Source organism: Phyllostomus discolor, chromosome 13 (genome assembly GCF_004126475.2).
Source record: "Phyllostomus discolor isolate MPI-MPIP mPhyDis1 chromosome 13, mPhyDis1.pri.v3, whole genome shotgun sequence".
Lineage (NCBI taxonomy): Eukaryota > Metazoa > Chordata > Mammalia > Chiroptera > Phyllostomidae > Phyllostomus > Phyllostomus discolor.
The window spans coordinates 62509627-62531897 of NC_040915.2; the positions used below are offsets into that span (position 1 = coordinate 62509627).

The 22271-nt window shown below is 50.7% G+C and overlaps 1 protein-coding gene across 3 annotated transcripts in view; it reads right to left on the minus strand.

Moving 5' to 3' along the window:
- The window catches only part of GNB1L (G protein subunit beta 1 like), a 59284-nt gene that overhangs the window by 21186 nt on the left and 15827 nt on the right, over nucleotides 1-22271 (minus strand). For all 3 annotated transcript variants that reach the window (XM_036014579.1, XM_036014581.1, XM_036014580.1), the window contains 3 exons: nucleotides 9345-9490; nucleotides 8723-8848; nucleotides 3094-3256 (listed from right to left, as the gene is read on the minus strand). In XM_036014579.1, the coding sequence (XP_035870472.1) occupies nucleotides 3094-3256; nucleotides 8723-8848; nucleotides 9345-9490 (435 nt within the window). The remainder of the gene's footprint in view (nucleotides 1-3093; nucleotides 3257-8722; nucleotides 8849-9344; nucleotides 9491-22271) is intronic.

Below are 22271 nucleotides of genomic sequence, written 5' to 3' on the forward strand. Positions count from 1 at the left end.
TGCCACATGTGTGCTGGGAGCCGTGCCTAGGGCAGCTGTGGCAGGGTGGAACAGCAGTGTCGTGGTCTGGTCCTGTCAGCTTCGAGGCCCTGCAACAGGCCCCAAGCCTGCCTCCATGCTTGGGTGGCACGCCCACAGGCTGGGGCTGGGGCGCTCCGGGCAGGGCTTTTGCCAGAGGCTGGCAGAGTGACCTAGCACCAGCACTGCTAGGAAGGGTGAGTCCTGGGGCCCCTGCCAGTGTGCACACATGTGTGCACATACACATGTGCCCACAAATACAAATCACTCACACATGCACACACACAAGCACAGGCTCCCATCACCAGCATCTACCCAGGGTGAGTTGACCCTCCCTGCCCACAAAGGAGACAGAAAAGGACAGAAGTGACATGAGCCATTGCTACTGTCATGAAATAAAAGGCTGCCAGAAAAAGGACCCCTGAAATAGCAAAGCTGCTCAAGAAGCTCTAGCAAAATGAAAAAGATAAGAAAGACGATGGTGACAACCAAGACACAGTGGCAACAGGTGTGACTCAGAAGTAAAAAGAAAACTGCAGAGGAAGGAGAGGGGTCTTGGAGCCCTTCTGCTCTCTGCGGTGAGTGAATTAGCTCGGGACAGGCTCATCCCCCGAGAACCACAGCTGACAACGGAGGCAGGCCAGCACCCAGCCAGGGTGGCTCACCCGAGAGAGAGATGTTCTCCTCAGTCCCCACGCCTTGTGCACCCCAACCCCATACAAGGGCAACGCAGCAGGCTGCGGCTGAGTGACGGCCCCCCGTGGCTGCTTCACAGAGTCTGAGCGAGCCGTCTGCTGCCACACTGCGAGGGGTTGTCTGGAAAGACACAGACCACACTATGGAGGCAGGACACTTGACTTCCTACTCCGTGTACTGTTCTGTTTCTTGAATTATTCCGATTTCTTAAAATGAGATCTGTTCCTTTCGTCACCGTATCAGGAGGACAGGCTGGTTTCAAGATGCTGAGTGGCTGGAGGGGGAAGAGGAAGCCACAGGAGAGGGATGTTGCTGGACAGAGTCTGCAAGGGTCTGCCCCTCGGGTGGCCTGGCACAGGCCCACAGGTCAGTGGGGGATGGCCCGTCCTGACCTTCGGGCTCAGGAAGACCCTCTGGCGGCAGTGAGGAGGGACCCAAGAAGGAGGGGATGGGGTGGCGGTGACTTATCAAGCAAATCTGCTCCGGTCGGGAGGAGAGGGGCTGAGGGGGAAGGAGGACAGCCCTGAGGCCTGGGGTAGGGCCGTGGGAGGGAGCGAGGGGCAAGGGGACCAAGGAGCCTCGGCCCAAGGACCGGAGCAGGCCCAGTGGCCTGTGCTCAGAGCTTCCAGTCACTGGTGAGCTTTCCATCTGGCACTCAACTGTGACTTCTGTCACCAGAAGGGGAAATGTTTGGTTTGAGCAAGCATGGCCCTCCAGACGGCAAAGTGGGGTGGGGGCACGTCCTCCCCTGGCACTGCCTGGGCACAGGACAGCGATGCTTCTCCAGGGCCCCATCTGGGCAGATTCCAGGTGGGAACATGGAAAATAACCATTTTCCCAGGATGTGCGAGGTCCCTGGACTGGCTGCTCCCGAAAAACAAAGACGCACCAGAGCTGGGGGCCAGGAGGTTGGTTAAAATCAGCTGCAAGCAGAAGGGATGAGTGGTCTTCGGGACTATAGGCCTGGGAGAGGAGGGTGGGGCTGGAGGGCGAGGGCAGGAGGAGGGACGGGACTGGCCAGAAGTCCCGGGGAGGCTGAGGTGGAAGACAGCACCCAGTGCCCGGCCTCGGTGGGGGAGCTGGCTCGGCCCACGGGCCGGTCTCGGCGTGTGCAGCCCAGGAGGGAGGCCGGGCTGCCCGGCCCCTGCCCTCCCGGGGGAAGCACACCTCTCTTTTCACAGTAATAAAGCTTTTAACAGGGTTTTGGCAAATTGGCAAGAGAAGTGTATGTAGCTCCTAATTGGTGATTTAAATGCAATCATGAACAAATAAATGCCTGTTCCTATCTCATTATTTATGAGCTGAGTGTGCTTTAAGACAAACGGCCCTTCCTGGGCGGAGGCCAAACCGCCCCATGTGTACAGGCCTCAGGTGCCTGCCCAGCGCCGCCTGCCGAGCAGGCTCTCCGGGCCAGCGGGGGACCCCAGGAGAAGATGGGAGTGGGTGGTAGACCGAGGGCTCCCATTGCCTGTCCACCATCCCACCCCCACCTATAGCGGGACTCCAGGCCATCCAATCACTTCTGACGGGCATTTCTTCTCCCATTTCCTTTCAGCTCCTCCAGGAGCTAGTGCCTCCAGCCGCACCTCCTACTCTACCAAGCTTCCTGGTATCTGCCCCCATGTGGGGCACTGCTTCCCTTGGGGGACTCTGCCTCTTCAGTCCCCGGGTTGTGGACACCACTGTGCAGTCTGACTAGCCCCCCGCCCCCAACTACTGCTGCCCACTCTGGCATGAGCGTCATCTGACAGCGACCTCCAAGGTTCCATCACACCCACCTCACCCTCCAGCCCCATCCTCTGACACTCCCCTGCTTACCTGTGTCCCTCTGTACTGCAGTTGCCACCCGGGTGCCAGCCCTTACCCCCCACGTCCTAGTCTTGCCCATGGCCTCTCACACCAGGGCCCCATTCTGCTCCCCAAAGGACTGCCCTCCCCTACTGTCCTGGTTCCCAGGCTCACTTCAGCTTTACCAGGGCCTTGGTCTGTCTTCCACCACCTCCTGCTGGCCTGCTGGGTGCCTGCCGGTACACAGGCCTGCTCCTGAGCCCTCCGAGGATCTCTCTGGGCAGCCTCTCCCCCAGTACTCCTGATGGCCTTGGCCTTGACACTTGTCCACTTGCACTGAGTTGGGTGCCTGGTCCTGCCACAGACACCAGTCACCCCTCTCACAACCAGGGACATCTCAGAGGTGACCAGGGGGCGAGTGCCCACCCCCAGGTCCTCGGAGCTGCGATCCAGCAGACCCAGACCTGTCTCACGGCTCCCCGGGAACCTGGGGCCAGCCCAGTGTTTCCGTGGACCAGGTGCCGACAATGGGTGCGCCCATGTAGGGGAAACTGAGCCTCCAGGGACTCGAGAACGGGGGCTGGTGCTCACCTCATCACTGCCTCTCCCGGGCACTGCCAGTGTCCAGCGCTGCGGGCCCCTGGCCAGGAGGGAGCCCTTGCAGAAGCCCACACTCTCCAGACCCACGGAGTCCACGACGGCGTTCCTGCCCTCCGCCAGGTCCCACAGGCACAGCCTCAGATCCCGGCCCTGACTGCAAAACCGAGCAGAGAGACAGGCCGTGAGCCACCCTGGTGAGCAGACCGCACATCCCACCTGGCCAAACGTCCGCATGCTGTCGCCAACCTGAGGCCATGGAAAGGCAGGGGACACTTTCCAGAGAGGCTGCTGCTTACGCCAGATCATGGGGCTGGGGCACAGCAGCCAAGGACGAGCTTCTCAGCCCTGGCGTTCATGTGTGCATCTGTGTCTGTGACGCCCAACGCCCAGTACACTCGTGGGCATCCCAAGGAAGCGCCGCAGACGGAGGCCTGATGTGGTTTTCCTGCCACTCCTCATGCAGCCAAAGGAAGTGCCCTCCCCACTCCCCTCCCTTTGTGACTTAATTTTGACCACCTGGCAACCCCACCCTCGGGTATTCTCCCAAGTGAGCTTAAAAACTGCATTCGCACAGAAGCCTGCCTGCGAACGCTCACGGCAGTCCTGTGCATAACGGCCCAAGCTGGAAAGGACTCTTCAGCAGGAGGCAGGATGAGGAACTGAGGTGGATCTGCACCGTGCAATTCCACTCATCAGCAGAGCAACAGACTGGGCCACGCGCAACAACCTGCCCGAATCTTGGGTGCATCTTGCCAAGTGAAGGGAGCCAGGGGCAAAAGGCCACATGCTGCATGACTCCAGTGGTGTGACCTTGCAGAAGAGGTCAGGATGGAGGACGACAGGGCACTGCCCATGGAGGTGTGGCACAGTTGTTCTCTGCAGGGTGCGGCCTGCTCTGTGTGGCCCCGGGTGGCCCAGACATGACTGTCGGCACCATCAAGCCCACAGATCTATGCCATGAAGAGCAAGCTTCACTGTATACATGTCAAAAACAATAACCAGGAAGCCAGGGTCCCAGGGTGAACTGCAGGCCGTGACAAATGCGGGGCGCACTGCATGCAGCGGGAGGGCAGACAGAATCTGACCTGAGGCACCTGGGACAAGTGTGTCGGCTCAATACCTGCTGCGAGGTTAAAGGCAAAACAACTGAATAGAAACACAGGACTGCAGCTGGTCCACCTGTTTCCCACAAGGCTGTGGGCTGGCGATTCTGAAACCTCTTTCTGTACACAGCGGGGCTGGACAGAGAAGTACATAAGTGGTGGGGAGTGGGGGCTGGGTTTCTCCTGTCACAGGAAAGCAGGTGCCAAGAGGCCCAGGGGAGGTGAGATGGACCCATAGTTTTGGATTCAAGTCAGAGATGCCGGTATAAATGCATGTTTATCCCAAATCCTGCTCAGGTGGACAGACATGCAGGTGTACACGGGCTGCGCCTGAGAGGACCTGGAAGCAGCGACACCCCAGCGGTGACGAGTGTGCCTTGCACCCTGGTCTTCTCTCTTCCCCTTTCTCTAAAAAGAGGAGCAAGGTTTCAGTAGAGATGGCTGGAGTGTTGCGGGTTGGGGAGGAGGCCAAGAGGAGCTCTGAGCATCTTGTGGCCGGAAAGTAAGAAATACTTCTAAAATAAAATGAAGGATAGGGGCACACCCAAAGGACCCAGATGCCAAGGCTGGAACAACATGAGCAATAAAAGAAGTAACTGCGGTGTGAAATCATAACTGAAGAATACACTAAATTTCCATGGGCCCAGACTCACTGGGCAACACGTAAACACATGAAGAGGAGATAAACCTACCTTACAGGATCCTAATTAAAGTAAAATGCTACCAAAAGTAGGGGTACGGGATGCACCAAGACCCCACGAGAATGCCCCAGTGGTGACTGTAGGGCAGAACCCGCTGATGGACACTAGCTAGGATCAGTGGGCACAACCTGAGGAGAAACAGGGCATGGGCATCGCCTCAGAGTGTCTCCCAGATGCTCACCACTCGCTGCAGAGTCTTGGACACAACCACACAGTCTTCGACCCGCCTTAATCCTCACCTCCCTGTCCCTTGAGGAAGGTCCTTGCTGAACACAGGGACTCATCTCCCAGGAGGCCAGTTAGCAGAGGGAAATGTCCCTGAAGGTAGGACACCTGCAGACACACCCTGGCCAGGTGACCAAGGTGACCTTCACCAGAGATGACTCCTGCAGACGTCACAGACCCCAAGACGGTGGGATGAGACTCCTTGGCCTCTGCAGGTTCCCCCTGAAAGGGCATCGACCCACCTAATCCTGAAACCACGAGGCGAACCCGACATGACCGGCATTCTACAAAACTGCTGACCAGTTGCTCGTCCCAAGGGGCGAGGTCAGGAAAGACAAGGGGAAGAGAAGCGAGCCCAGACCACAGGGGACTAGGGAGCCATGACCACTTGGTGGGTCCCAGAGGAGGAAAGGATATTGTGGGGACGAGAGAGCCTGCACAAGGCCCAGCATCTCATTGCCGGTGCCACCACCAGTGTTGTGACAGACCTGCCCTGTCACAGGAGACGCCCCGGCCGCCAGGACTTGCTGCTGAACAGAGCAGTGCTTTCCCCAGGAGACCCACAGCAGCTCAGTCCCATCCACATCTCGACTCCATTTTGGACAACCCACCATGCTGATGTTAAAATGCCTGAACATCTGGAGGACTAAGAATGACATGGCACTCCTAAGGATCGGGCTGACGCTGTGCTCTGCTGGCCCGTGGGGGAAGACAGGTGTGGCAGTGTCCTCGACATAGGACGGACCAGAGCCTAACGCGAGAGAGACACGTTCACACCGGAGGCGTCTGACTCACGGTCAAGATGGCAGTCATGCCATAAGCAAAGGGCTGGCCTATTTTTAAGTCACTTTTTATTTGGAATGTTTTGAACCCACAGAACGGTTGTGAGGACAGTAGGGTGACCTCCCACACCTCCGTCACTCGTCCCCTAATTGCTAACGCTATGCACATTCTCTCCTGGCCTGACGCCCATCACCCCAGATTATCCTCACTCGGGGAGAGCCACACCCAGAAGCTCCTTGGCCCCAGGTGGTGGTGGGGGGTGGGGGGTGGGGGTGCTTACTGCACTCGAATGAGTGCAGCCTGGAGCTTCTGAATGGCCCAGCATGTGCACACAGGACGTCCCACCCATGGGTACGGGGTCCACCTCGCAGACACTTGTGTGCCTGGCACCAGGAGGCCTAGCCGAGAGCCTTCTCCCACCTTATCCACAGCAGGCCCAAGTTGACAACTCAGATCTCCACCAACAACTGAATACAGGCCATCTGGGTACACACATCCATAGAATACACACAGAAAAAGCCTGCATAGGGCCCTGCAGCCACATGCCCCTCGGTGGGTCTCATAAAGATAGAGCTGAGTGAAAAAGTCAGATGCACTGGAAGCTGTTCTGTATGGCTCTACTTTTTTGAGTTAAGGAAAAAACACACAGACAAAATGAGTCTCTGCCTTTTGGAGAGGAGGAACATTCAGATGGCACAGACGAGCAAGGTGCGAGAGGTTGCCTCTGGGGGCAGGGCAGACAGCAGGCTGGCGGAGCTCCGCTTCCTGCTGGGAGTGGTGACACAGGTGTCCACTCTGTGATACTACAGCAGTCTGTAAACTTGTTCTGTGCACTTTTCTGTGAGTACGTTACATCTCACAATAAAATAAGGCGGAGACATACCCACCCAGGTGGCTGTCGCAAGCACAGGTGCGTCCTCGAGTCTGTGGATGGGGCTGGGGGTGTCTGTGGAGCTGCCCCTGGGCTTTCTGAAGCCCTGTGTACAGCCTGGTGAAGGCCGGGCCCCTCGCTCCTCGCTTTCTGTCCTCCAGCCTCTGACATGAAAGCTCACCTTCCTCCCTCAAGAGCCACTTCGGAGACTTGGCTTCCAAACACAGCTGGGCACGTGGCCTCTAGTGCAACGTAAATGCACCTGTGTATTCCAAGCACCTGCACAGTCTTCATTGGAGACCTCCTCACCTACAGGTCCCCTGCCTGGAGTGGGGCCACCACAGTGCCACCCAACTGGAAGGAAGAATGCATCTAACATCTCCTCACCAGGAGCTTGCCACCCTGCACTGCACTGGCTCAGATTTCTGTGAAGTCTCAGAGTAGGGCGTCAGGCACTGAGCACTCACAGCCACGGGCTCCCAGATGACAGCCCAAGATGCCTGGGCCCTGGAAGAACAGGAGGCCCTGAAGGGCGTACACCTGAGCTGAAAATTCTGCAGAACATTTATAAATGGCAGCTCCCGGTACAAGCGGCTTAGTGGGGCATTCCGACATGACAGCTGTTGTATTATCAGGGACAGACTGACACTGTGAGGGCCCTGTGCACCGCATGTGGGTGGGGGCATCTGGGCTGCCTGGCCCAGGAGACAAGGCCATGTGAGGGCTCTACACACACACGTGTCTAGGGCCACAACCCTCCAGAACATCTCTGGTCTCTCAGTCACTTTTGAGTCACCTGCAGGTTGGTAGGAGCAACATGAGTCTGGCATAGAAGTGCTTTGTAGATCAGTGGAGTCCCAGCAGGCTTTGTGCTCTGGGCACTGGCTCCATGGTGCACAGACAGATGTCCAGGCTCCAAGTCCCGTGCAGGAGAGCAGGCCAGTCCTGGAGTGGTGGGGCACAGAGCATTCAGGAGAATGGCACTGCGATCAGCAGATCCCTGGGCTGGGGCAGCCATCCCCCAATGGTTGGGCAGACATCAGCATGACCCCAAACGAGGGTCAGCTCTAGCAGCTAGGTAGGCGTCTGATTCCCTGCACACTCTGCTGGTCTGAGCCGTCCTGTCCTCTCTCTCACCATGGGAAGCAGGGAAGCCCCTCCCAACTTGCTCTCTCACCCACCTGCCCCTTCCTATCACCTCCTGGCCCATTTCTGTCTGGAGTCCCTGGCCTGTCACCTCCACGAGGCGAAAGCAGCAGTGCGGGAACAGAATCACTCTGCTGCCCAGCCCTCAGCACCTCACAGCACCTTGTGACACTCACAGGCTAGGCTCACCACAGCCTCGGCAAATGCCCTTGCTCCTGCCATTTCCTGCTGACTCCTGGCTGGCCATCCCTGAGGGCTATAGATGTGGGCAGCTATGCGACGGTCCCAGTGCCACTAGAGGTGTGTGGAGTGTCTCTCTGACCAGCCTGGCGAGCTTTAGGCTCAGGCTCTGTGTGCTGCCCAGTGCCCAGTCTTCATCACCTTGAAGGAAGGTGGCTTCGTGGCGAGGAAGAAGGTTACCTGGCAGAGTGGTGCTGTGACACCAGAGCCCGGGGCCTGTGGGAGGGAAGCTGAGGCTCCTCCGGGAAGCTCAAGTTCAGCCTCGGGACCCCGGCTCCCACCACTGGGGAGCTGTAGCAGGCCAGGCAGGCTCTGCTCAGGCCACAGAGCTGTCCTACACGTTCATAAGGCCCTCCATCGGGGGCACCAGCCAGGACAGCACTCGGCATACCCCAGATGCACTGTCTCAGGATGGGATGAGAGCAGAGGTCACACCCTGTTCTGCTCTTGGGGGAGGGGCAGCCCAAGTGGCTGGGGAAGCCCACGAGGGCCTCAACCTGGCCCCCATGAGGGCCACGCATGGCTCCTTTGGGACTGCCACTGAGACCTACCTGAGGAGCTGGGGCCCCTGGGGCAGTGTCTGCAGCCAGATCACACACTGACCCCCGTGCCCATCCAGGGTGGTGAGCGCCCTCCGTGTCTGCAGGCTCCAGATGTGCACCAGCCCGCTCAGGGACCTGTTCAGGCAAGTGCGGGAGCAGGGTCAGGAGGAAGCGTCGGCGGAGGGTGGATGTGCCCGGCACACTCTGCAGGGCCTGTCTGGAGGCCACACCGCTGGTGGACCAGGTGTTCTAGTAGCTGCTTGAGATTTTAGCTCAGGTGCAAGTTCTAAATACCAACGAAAGTTAAAAGTGGCACATGCTCCTCTTCCAAGGGGCCCACAGGAGCCTCCAAGGCCCCCTCAGGAAGGGCCTGCCTCTCAGCAGAGGGAGAGAGGGCTGCCACTAACAGTGTACCCCAGGTGGCATCTATAACAGCATGGGCGTGTGTCCCTGCATCCTCAAGGGGGTGAGGCTCCAGGGGACAGCATGTCAAGTGGGCTGTAAAATGTGTCTGGGCAACAGGCAGCCTGAGTCCCTCAGTAGGACCCCTAAGTAAGCACCAAGCTCATTGCTAGCACCCCAAACTTCACCCTGGGCTGGCCCCGGGGGTGGGTCCCCAGAAGCTACTCACCCTGAGAGGAGGAGCGGGTGCCCCTGCCCTTGGGCGCCTTCATGGAAATGCAGCGCTTGCACTGCTGACTGGGTTCCTCGGAGGACAAACTGCGGGTCTGGCGGCGGGGACGGCCGGGCTGCCATGCTGGGTGGGGATGCAGTCACCTGTGGACCAAGAGAGGGTATGCGAGTGACTGACCCACCTGTCTGCCCTCAGAAAAGCAGCAGGAGGCCTCCCTGGACACTGCCCACCCCCTCTTCCATCTGTATATTAGCCTCTGCACCCAGTGGGACCACCCTCGTTCCAGTGTGTGTCATTCCGGGAACACACCTGCCTGGCACAGAACCCTCCAATGGCCTCTAGGAATTCCAGTCCAGCCACCAGCTGCACCTTCTGGCTCCCTGGCTCCCCTTGGCCACTGGAGCAGCCCTCCTTGTCCAGGCTGGGCAGAGGTCGTCCTGACTCTGGGCCTGGCTGAGTCCTACCTTCAGTCCAGGCCTCACTCCAACTCCTTCTCCCTCAGGAAGCGCACCCCATCTAACCCTCCCAGTGAACTCAGAGTGTGGGAGGTCCCAGGAGGCCGGAGGAGTGAGCAGGACCAGAAGATGGAGCAGACCCTCTTCCTCACAGGTGCTGCAAATGCTGCCCACTGGGTCTTAGCCTGAACACCTACAACGGCTAATTGTCACTGCCACCCTTCAAGGAGGCAGCACCCTTTACTGTTGGGGACAGGACAGTCCAGTGAGCTGCCCTAGGCTCCTAAGGCTCAGGTCTGGCATGTTCCAGCACCTGCTACTGTCAGAGGGGCAGAGGGGCTGAGGGGCAGAGGGGCTGGCACAGCAGTGTGTGGGCAGGGGCGGGGGACTGAATCACCCTGCTGCTACCCAGGAGGGCTGCTATCGCAGATGAGAGACCCTTCCTCTTATCACTGGTCCTGTGTTTAAGGCCTGTTGGGGCTCATCCACACCAAAGGAGACTACACCTAGTGTCCCCACCAAGCCTCCCCTAACCACCCAATCCTGCAGAGTCCCCGGAGGCCTGTGTCCTTTCATGCCACCTCAGTCTCACAGGCAGCAAGGGACTCAACAGTGCAGGGGTGGCTGTTCTCAGCAGGTATGTGTGCGCGTTGGGAGGGAGCAGAACCAGAAGTGGCCTGCTCCGACAGTCAGGGGGCACACCTGTCTGCCCGCAGGTCCAGGCTGGGCTGAGGATGCTGGACTCTGGGACAGCTCCCAACCCACCCGCCTCCAGCCTGTACACAGAGCAGGGAGGAGCTGTGTACCCAACCACGATGTCAGCCATAGCCACCAGAGGACCCAGAGTAGACAAGACAGGAAGGGTTCCTCCAGCAGGGAGCCTTGGCCAGGTGGATGATGCCAGAGGGTTCCAGGCCTAGGACGGAGGCCCATGCAGGAGGGGCTGAAGGCCAAGGCTGCGCACATGCATGGGCAGCAGAGGCAGCAGGGGTGTGGGCACTAGTCCAGGACCCACATCAGCTGCGCCCTCAACCAGCAAGCCCTGCACCTCCCATCCTCAAAAGCATTCAGGCCCTTTCCTTCTAGTCTGTCTTCAGAAGAGAGCCAGGAGCAGTTTGACTAGAGCAAAAGGTTTAAAACACTTAAGAAATGCCACTGTTGAAGCAGCTGGGGACCCCACGGGGCTCTAGGTCACCTGAGAGCAGAGGGAGAGCAGCAACCAAAGCCTGGAGATCACCAGGGCCTGTGCAAGGGGGCGGGGAGGGCCCGGCCACAGAGACCCTCAGGAGGTCACTGCCAGCGCCCAGCTGAGGTCTGGCCACCATGGGGCAAGTGGAAGCAGAGCTGGGCCCTAGATCCTAATGACTGAGAACGATACTCCAGGGCCAGGGCCAGGAAGGGGTGGCCCCAGCCTCTGACTCCAGGGTGGACAGTCGTCCTTACTGGCCACTCTACCACTAGATCATGCCTCTGTCACGGGGTTTCAAAGAGAAGGAAGGGGTCCCTAGGAACATGCTTTACAAATAGCCAAGTCTCTGCTTCTCTCTCTTCCTCTCTCTCAAACTTTCCTGCCTTTGGCTAAAGGCCAACAGGCTCTTCCCAAACACAAGAACGGCCTCCAGTGGGGAGCAGAGGGACCCAACCCCACACTCCTTCATGATATGGTCTCTGGTAGGGCAAGTAAGCCACCTAGAGATGCCCGTCACGCCAGGGCCGCAACCCCTGCAGTGGCCACCCCTGGGTCAGCTGGCTTGGTGGACACGTTTAGAGGGGCAGCAGTTGGGCCCAAAGAATCTCTGCCTGCCTCTGCTGTGCCAGCCCCTGGAGGGCAGCTGGGTGGTGACAGGCACAGGGGTACTGGGCCCCAGACTCAGAAAAACCCAAGAATGCAGGCCCTGCTAAAGCACCTCAACCCAGGTGAATTCAGGATGGGGGATCATCCCTCCATTTAGTCCAAGCCACAGAGTCCAACAGGCCACCTTTGCAGGGATCCCACTGCGCAGTGCTGACACGCGCATACCCACTATGTTCCCACTCATGCACATGCACACACGCATACATACAAGGGGGCACCCAGAACACCCTGGAATTTATTTATAAAAAATGTGTATTTATTCTCATGTTTAAACTTCAGTCACCTTCAAAGTATCTCCATCTCATGCAATACACCTATTGAGACCTTTTTCCTACTGCTCAAAACAGTTTTTTAATTTGTTAATTTTGATGCCTTTTGGTGCTTCTGCTGTTTTTTGTTTCACCTCTTCCACATTAACAAAACATTTCCCTTTGAGGACTTTCTTCAACTACAGAAACAAACAAAATATTGCTGGAGTGAGATCGAGTGAATAGGGAATGTGGGGCACTGGGGTCATGCCGTTTGGGTAAAAACCTGCTGAGTGTGGTGTCCACACTCAGTGTGGTGTGGACAGGTGTGCTCATAAATCACCCATCATGAAATAGGCAAATGTGCTAAAAGAGTCTTCAAAAAAACTGAAGCTGAATGCAGCCTCTCACAAAAACGCCAGCTGGTATACTGATACAGATGGGCTCCCAGGACACCCACCTAGCAGGGGAAGCCTGTACTACAAGGGGCTCACCCTCCAGAAGTTAATTCTAGTTTTTTGTGGGTCCTCCATATACACATATGCACACACACACTTGTGGGCACACACAGGCGTGCGCGCACACACACATACACACATACCTGCAGTGCCAGCTAAAACCCAGCCTGCACTTGCCCCCTGCTTGGGGCCCGAGAGAAATTTCCAGAACCTCACCAGCGCAAGGCTTACTCTGCAGTGATGAAATCAAGTTCTCCTCCATTGTTTCCCCAGAAGTGCAGGGAATAAACTCGTCACGTTGTTACAACAACCAAAATGCTCAGGCCAAAATGATGCATCGGCAATTAAGGGCTCCATCATTCCAAGCAATTAAAATAAATGCTTTATTTGAAAACTAATTAATTCTAGCTACATATTTTTCCCATGACAATATCCAATGATTGCTTGATTTATGACATCTAATTATTCTTTATTTATCTAATTGAGAATAATCGCATTATCCTATCTCCCCTGGCACCAGCTGCCCGGAGCGGAGGCTGCAGCCCCTTGCGCAAGGCCGATGTGCGATAGGGCCAACGCCCCCTCCTTTCCCTGTTCTATCACTTGTCTCTTCCTCCCAGAGGGCGAAGGAACATGAAACTTAATCCACTGAGCACAACTTCGTATTCTGCCTGCTCTTCAAGATGTCAGAGCGAGACACATTCTTTTAAAAATTAAAAAGCAAGATAATCTGACACAATTTGCACAACTCTGACAGCCTTTCCAACTGATGCTACAAATGCCCGCAAAAGCCCTGAAGGCCCTCAGCCCACAGATGACGACAGCGTCCCTGTGTCCTCTCAGCAGCAGCAGCAGCAGCAGCAGCCGGACGGATTTCAGGGTTACCCCCAGAGAGGGGACTCAGCCTTCCCCCAGGTGTGGGGGGCAGTAGACAGGTGTACTCACCCTCCCACTAAGGTCACACGCCTTGGGCAGGCCTACTGGCCACAGGGGTCCAAGGAAACCCCTCGTGGCAGAGGCAGGAAGGTGTACCCAAACAACCAGGTGCACGTAGAAACCGGCCATAACCCACGGGGGCTACATAAGCAGATGGAACCATGGATTCAAGCAGATGGATTCAAGAGGCAGATGCCCAGAGACCACAGCACGCGACCTGACATTCTGGAGCTACTAGGACTTCACACCTTTGTGTGCCTCAGCCTGATCCACCAATAGGTTGAAGGGCTGCCCTGGGCATCTGCCCTGCACTGAGTCACACACCCCTTTCCTTTTGTTGCAACAGGACCCTGGTTCCGTGAAGATGCCTGGAAATCGAGAAAGAGCAGCAGAAGTGAGCCAAGTGCAGGGGGGCACCACCCAGCAACACTGGGCACTGCCCCAGCTTACTGGGTCCTGCCTCGCTGTGTGTGTGTGTGGCAGCAAGGACAGGCAGCACAGATTCTAGAAATGCCTCAGACCCTCAGCCCAGAAGCCCGGCCCCACACGAGCCACCTCCAGCAGGCCCCAAGGCCCCTGAGCATCGCATGGACAGCCCAGACGGAGGAGGCACCACTTCCCAGCAGGATGCATGTCCTGACTGGCCCTCTCTCTTCCCAAAACAAATGAAAATGATGATAAAATTAAAAAACACAAAACCTTCACTACATCATTAAGTTGATTTTCAAGAAGTCTGGAACCTCCAGAGGATAAACACGAAAGGAAAAAGTCAAACATAGTAAGGTCGGTGGAGCCTGAGGTTGGCTCCTGCCCTGGAGACATTTGCTGTACCAATGACCGGGAGTTCCTGCACGGGAGAGTGACTGTGCAGATCACCTGTTTCCCAGCAACCTTTTCACCCCCTTGGGCCCATGAAAGACAAAATGTAGAGCCCTCTCAAGGTCGGTAACCTCAAAGGAGCATCTGCAGAAAGATGAGACCTCACAGGGCCACATGCTCAGTGATAGGCTGAACTGGAGCTAAAGCTGCACCCAAGGGTGCCAAAACAGGTTTCAGCCCTAATTCATACCACCTTAGGCGGTCCCTAAAACTTCAGCCTGGGAAGTCTCTCAGAAGGAGCTCACCTACAACCCAGGCCTCAATGCATTCACAGACACAGCCCTACAAAATCAGGCTCGTAGTCAAAACTCTTCAACACAAGCAAGGAAATATGGTACCATGAGTGAGAGCCATCAGAAACTACAGGAAGCAGAACTAGCGCCCCAGAGCAAAGCATTCAGGTATATTTAAAATAAGAATGCTCAATGGGTTTTTTTTTAAGATTTTATTTATTTTTTTTTTTAGAGAGGGAAGGAAGGGAGATAGAGAGAGAGAGAAACATCAATGTGCGGTTGCTGGGGGTTATGGCCTGCAACCCAGGCATGTACCCTGACTGGGAATCAAACCTGCGCCACTTTGGTTTGCAGCCCAAGCTCAATCCACTGAGCTACACCAGCCAGGGCTGCTCAATGGTTTTAAAGAAAAAGAGGGAACTGAAACTGTAAGTAGAGAGCAAGAGAATGTAAAAACTTACCCATCGAATTTGAAAAAGGGCCCAACTGGGTGAAAAGGTTGCTGGGAAACAGGTGATCTGCACGGTGCCAAGGTATCACTCTACTGATAACTTACTGATTGTAAAAGGAAAAGATTCCTTTACAATGGAGACATCTGGCTGTCACCACCTTTGCCATCTGATCAAAACCTGCTCTGCCAATAGTAAACAAACTGACATCACTTATCGCCCAAGGTGATGCAAGGAGACTCGGCGCCATCCCCGACCTCCCTCTGTGCCAACGCTGTGCAGGAAACAGGCTGACACATCCAGATTATGGGGCTAGACAACAAGCTTGCACGTATCAAAAGGTCATGGTCAAGAAAACAATAGCAAAAAGCAGGGCAACTCTTCTGAATTAAGAGACTGAAGAGGCATCACAACCAAATGCAGTGCGGAAGCCTTGATTAGATCCTGGATCAGAAAGGGGGCACCTCCAGGAGAACCACTTGGGACAGCTGAGGAAATCTGAATATGGGCTGCAGATAACATGGAAGTATTGTTAATTTTCTCGGGAAGGATAATGGTATTTTATGTAGAAGAATGTCCTTATTCATAGGCTACAGGATTTCTGAGATAGATATCATGATGTCTGCAATCTGTTGCAGGTGTTTCAGTAAAAAGTTTCCTTTATCTCTATCTACATGCAAGTACACGGGCACAGAGGTAAAGCAAATGCTGGAGGCAGCACAAACCGACACTATCAGTTTGGAAAACGACCTGCGACACTTTGCACAGCTCATGACTCAGCCATCCCACTCCTAGATAAACACCCTAAAGCGATTCTCACACAGGTACAAAAAGAGATTTGTATAAGAATGTTCATAGCACTTGTGTGCATAATAATTAAAAAAAACAAAACCAGAAACACCCGAATGACCATCAACTGCAGAATGGGTAGCTTTGGTACATTCATACAATAGAATACTCCACAAAGCTGAAAATGAATAAACTCCAGTCTCACATGGATGAAGCTCAAAATCCTAATTCTCATCAAGAGACATTAAAGAAGTAAAAACCAGGCTAAAAAATAACAACAAGAACGAGGCTATAGACAGGGAGAAAATATTCATAAAAATGTATCTGCTAAAGGGCTGGTACCCCAAATTTTATAGAAGTCAATAAGAAACAAAAATTTAAAGTGATTCAAAAAGGCTAATTTAAAGATAGACAAAATTATATCAGGCAAACAGAAACAATAAGAAAGCAGAGATTGAAATGCTGATATCGGCGCAGGTGAACTTTAGCCAAAAAGTATTCAATTTGACAAAACCAGACACTTTCTAATACTAAAAGCTAAAATTCACAATGAATATATAATACTTATGAATCTCTATGTAACAGAGATACCATCTTTATAAAGCAAATATGAATATCTTAATAATAGAGATACCATCTTTACAAAAACCACAGGAGATACAAGGAGTCAGAAAAACTCACTAGTGGCTCTTAGCACTGTACTAGTCAGATCCAGTAGACCATCGTACAGAAGGAGAAAGAAGACTCAACAGGAAAGACATTATGGGTCTAGAAGGAACTTCACACTCTGATGAAAGAGACTGAACCTTCTTCTCAACTGCGCATGGACATCTGTAAAAGATGATTGTATGTTGGGCACCACAAAGAACGTTAGTAAGTTCCATAAGTAAGAAATCTAGTAAACAACATCCTATGACCATAGTGCAATTAAACTAGAAATTAACAAAATAAAAACCAAAAGAATCTTGCAACTAAAAATTTTAAACCATTTATTAAGTGAATTTTAGGGGGAAGGGGAAAATACTTAAGCCACAAATTTTAAAAATGAGTCCTGGACAGAAAGCTCAGTTGGTTACTATTGTCCTGATACACTAAGCTTGTGAGTTCAAACCCCCCTCAGGGCTCATGCAGGAGTCAACCACTGATGCACAAATAGGTGGAACAACAAACTGATTTCTCTCTCTCTCCCACCTTCCCTAAGATCAAAATAAAAAAAAAGGCAATGAAAAACAGTACATGCAGGATTCATGAGGTATAATTAAACGTTTGATCAGAAGAAAAGTAGGGACCAATATCATGAGTATCACACAAAAATAAATAAAATATTAGCAAACAAAATACAATATCAAATTAAGAAAATGACTGTGTGAAATTTATCCCAGGAATGCAAGGCTGGTTCAATTAGGAAATCCATTCATGTTATACACTGTATTAATAGATCTATAGAGAAAATGCATATAATCAATCATCTCTAATGATGCCAAAAAGCCTTTGACAACATTCCATACCCATTTTTCACCTGCTTGAGCAAACAGAAACTGACAGGTTTCATAAAAATGATGACATGCACATCCAGCCCTGCCTGGGGTGGGGGACTCACTCGGTTGGTTGGTGCACTCTCCATGCACCAAAAGGTTGCAGGTTTGATCCCCAGTTGGGAAGCATTGGGAAGGAAACCCATCAATGTTTCTCTCACATCGATGTTTCTTTCTCTTTCTCCTTCTTTCTCTTTTTCTCTCTTTCTCCCCACGCCCGTGTTCCTCTCTCTCTAAAATCAAGAAATATATCCTTGGGTTTTAAAAATCTACATATGCACAAACCCTCCTTAGTTCTAAAACCAACACATTACCTTATGAAGAAATATTGGAGGTATTTCCACTAATATGAGAATATCCAATGTCTTCAACACTGTACTTGAGGTGTAAGCCAATGCAATTAACCAAGAAGAGTTAATCAGAGGTATATGAATTAGAAAAGAAGAATTTATACTATTTTCCAGATGACATGATGGTATACACAAGAACCAATGATAAGTCAGATTCAAACACTAAAAAAAATTTCATCCAGTAGCTGGAAATAAAACAAAAAGAGTTCAGAAAGAACAAAGTTGGAGGTATCATGTTACCTGGCATCAAACTATATTACAAGGCATAGTACTCAAATCAGCATGGTACTGACATAAGAACAGGCATATAGATCAATGGAATCAAATAGAGAGCCCAGAAATAAACCCACACCTATTGGGTCAATTAATGTATGACAAAGGAGGCAAGAACATACAATGGTGTAAAGACAGTCTATTTAATAAATGGTGTTGGGAAAATTGGACATGGAAAATAATGAAACTAGGCCACCTTCTTATACCACATACAAGAATAAACTCAAAATGGATTAAAGACTTAAATGTAAGGCTCAAAGCCATTAAAATCCTACAGGAAAATGTAGTCAAGGAAATCTCTAACATTTCTCTGAGCGGCATTTTTTCTGATATATCTCCTTAGGCAAGGAAACACAAGAAAAATAAACAAATGGGACTATATCAAACTAAAGCTTTTGGACAGCAAAGGAAATCATCAACAAAACAAAACAAAAAAACAAGCTACTGAATGAAAGAAGATATTCACCATGATACATCCATAAGTGGTTAATGTCAAACATTTATAAAGAACTCAAACACCTCAACACAAAAAAACCCAAACAATCCAATTAAAAAATGGACAGAGGACCTAAATAAATAGGCACTTCTCCAAAGAAGACATACAGATGGCCAATAGACATATGAAAAGATGCTCAACATCACTAGCCATCAGAGAGATGCAAATTAAAACCACAATGAGATATTGACTCTCACCTGTCACAATGGCCATCATCAGTAAATTAACAAACAACAAGTGCTGGTGAGGACGTGGAGAAAAGGGAACCCTAGTGCATTGCCGGTGGGAATGCAGACTGGTGCAGCCACTGTGGAAACCAGTATGGAGTCTCCTCAAACAATTAAAAAATTGGCCCTGGCCGGTGTGGTTCAGTTGGTTGGAGCATTGTCCAGTAACCTGAAAGGCCACGGGCTCAGTCCCCAGTCAGGGTACATGCCTGGGCTGCGGGTTTGGTCCCTTGTTGAGCACATGTGAGAGGAAACTGAGTGATGTCTCCCTCTAACATGGATGGTTCTCTCCTTCTCTCTCTCCCTCCTTTCCCCTCTCTCTATAATCAATAAGCATGTCCTCCAGTGAGGATAAAAATAAAATAAAATAAAAGTAAATAAATAAAAATTTAAAATGGAACTGCCTTATGACCCAGCGATTCCACCTCTGGGCATTAATACGAAGAAACCCAAAATGCTAATATGAAAACATATATATTTACTGAGGTGTTATTTATAACAGCCAAGACATGGAAGCTACCCAAGTGCCCATCAATAGATGAGGAAATTAAAAAGCTGTGGTATATATATAAAACAGAACATTACTTGGCCATAAAAAGAATGAAATCTTACCATTTACGATAGCATAGAGGAAGTTAGAGGGTGTTATGCTCAGTGAAATAATTCAGAGAAAAACAAATACCATATGATTTCACTTATATGTAGAATCCAAGGAACAGAATAAACAAACAAACGAACAAACCTGAAACCCTCACCAATACAGAGAAAAGATTGATGGCAGCCAGAGGGGAGGGGGTTTGGGGACTGGGTGGAAAAGGTAAAGGAATTAAGGAGTACAGATTGGCAGTTACCAAAGAGTCAAGGGGAATGCCAAGTACAGCACAGGGGACACAGTCAATAATGTTGTAATAACTATGCATGGGGCCAGGTGGGTACATGAAGTATCGGGGGGCTACTTTGTAAAGTATATGATTGTCTAACCACTGTGCTGTACACCTGAAACTTATACAAAATAACATTGACTATAAGTTGAAAAATAAATAAATTAAAAAGTAACTTATTTTTTTTAAATAAGAGCTCAAGCTTCCACATACAAACAATAGCCTGTTAAAAGAAAATCCCATTTAAAATACCAACTAAGAAGATAAATATTTAACAACAAATTTTTTAACTTTTGCATATCCAAAGAGATAAAAGTTGCCTTAGCTGGTGTAGCTCAGTGGTTGAATGCCAGCCTGTGAATCAAAGAGTCGCTGGTTCAAGTCCCAGTCAGGGCACATTCCTGGTTTGTGGGCCAGGCCCCCAACTGGGGGCATGCAAGAGACAACCACACACTGATATTTCTCTCCCTCTCTCCCTCCCTTCCCCTCTATGTAAAAATTAATAAATAAATCTTTAAAAAAAGAGATAAAAGTCTAATATCTGTAAAAATATATAGAACTCTTCAAAATTTAGAAAGACTAAAGCCAAATAGAAAAATAGGCAATTCACAAAAAAACAGGAAAATTAAAAGCCAAATAGAAAAATGGACAATTCACAAAAAAAAAGACATGAAAATGGTCCCTAAACATATGAAGAGACACTTACCCACACTCATGAAGAAATGCATACTAAACTACATTGAGAGGCTTCTGGTTCTGGTCGGGATGAGGTAAGCTCACTGCAGCCTCACTCTCTGGCTGGCTGCAACTAAAAACCCTGGACAAAATACAAGAAAGCAATTACCTGAACACTCTGAAGTGTGAACAATGACAGACAGATTTTGGAGGTAAGCAAAAACTGACAGAAGTGACCTGCACTGGGAGAATTCCTTCCTGTTTTTAGCTGCACAGCCGCAAGGTAGCAGTGGCTGAAACTCAGACAGAAACCCCTAATTTCTGTACAGAGAAAAGTCTAAAGTATGTGGGAGGAAATCCCTGATGGTTCCTTTTTCTCTCCCCTCTCGGTGCTGTCCCAGGGGTGGGCCCCAGTCGGGGACCTGTGTGGGAGAAGTGGCTCTGTGGGAAACCCCCATCTCTCCAGCTAGAGTAACCAAGGGAAGGGGACCCTGCAGGATGAAGTGTGTGGGCGCAGGTGTGCAGAGAAGAGAGAGATAAAGGAAAAGTCCTTAATTCTGGGAATGAAGCCTTAAAGTCCCAGCCTCATTCCTGAGCTGCATATGCCTGGCACAGGCCCAAAGCAGCACCGGCTTTAAGAAGTGGACGGAGATTTAATTCAATCACCATCCAAGTCTCAGACTGACCCCCAAGAGGCTGATGTGTGGGGCAGACCCAAGCAGCATCTCAAAAGCTTTGAAAACTGAAATGAGATTAAAACCATAGCCTACAGAGGGCGAGACAGAACTTGTGATGCAAAGCTAACTGGGTTGACCACCTGCTAACACAAAACACAACATTCTCCAAAGGAGCCAACATAATACTCAATCCAGGATATGTCTAGGATACAATACAGAATTATTCAGCGTTCCAAGAACCAGAAAATGGCACCAATTCTCCAGGGAAAAAACAACTTACAGATGCCAACCTCAAGATGATTCAGGACAAGGGTGTGAGGATTGCCTAAGGCAGTGGGGTGGGGGCTGGGTGGAGGGGGGCAAAGGAGGAAAAATTGGGACAGCTGTAATAGCATAAACAATAAAATATAATTTAAAGAAAGATGATTCAGATGCTGGAAATATCAGATAAGGATTTTAGAACAGCTTTTATGATTATGCTCCATGAAGCAAAGGTAAATACCCTTGAACTGAACGGAAGGAAAGTTCTCAGCAGAGACATAAGAATTATTTTTTTAAGAGGAAGTTCCGGAACTTAATAATACAATACCTGAAACAAACAAACCAACCAAAAAAGAATGGAATGGGCGGTGACAAAGGAAAGAGTCAATGAGCATGGAGACTGATCAACAAAATTATCCAATTAAGATCCAAAGGAAAAAAGATGAAAATAAATTATTAGAGCATCATTTATAAATTATATAAATGAAAATAAATGATATAGAGCAAGGGACTTGTGGAATAATAGGGAACGGTCTAACATTGATGCTACTGGAGTCTGAGAAAGGGAGTGAAGTGTAAAATTACTTGAATAATGCCTGAAACCAGAAATTTGGGAAAAGACAAATTTAGAGATCCAAGAACTTAAATGACTCATAAACAGGATAAAGCCATGCTCAAAGACGTAATTAAATGTCTAAAAATACTTTTTAAAAATCTTGGCAATAATGACACATTATACATAAAAAAATAATAATTCGAATGGCCATGGATTTTTCATCAGAAATCGTGGAAGCCAGAGATGGTAGAATACCTTTAAAGTACTGAAAGAAGAGAACTCTATATCCAGCAAATGATCCTTTGGGGGAAAGGCAAAATAAAGATATTCTTAGATGAAGAAAAACTAAGAGAATTTCTTGCCGGCAGATGTGCTCCAAAAGAAATACCAAAGAAGCTTCTATAGCTCTAAAGAAATCAGAAAGAAATGTGGAACTTCAAGAAAGCAGAGCAAGATAAATGGTAAGTATCTGGGCAAACATAAAACACAAGTTTTCACCACTCAAGTGAACGTGTGTATTGTTCAAGTTATAATATTGGTGGGGTTTTCAATATAACAGCTACAATGTGAAGGCAGAAGAGTAAGGGGACTCATAGGGTTGTAAGCCTTCTATATTTTACTTCAAATGAAAAACAAAAATTAACCCTAAGAAGGCTGTCAAAGGTGAAGTATGTACATACACTGTAATCCC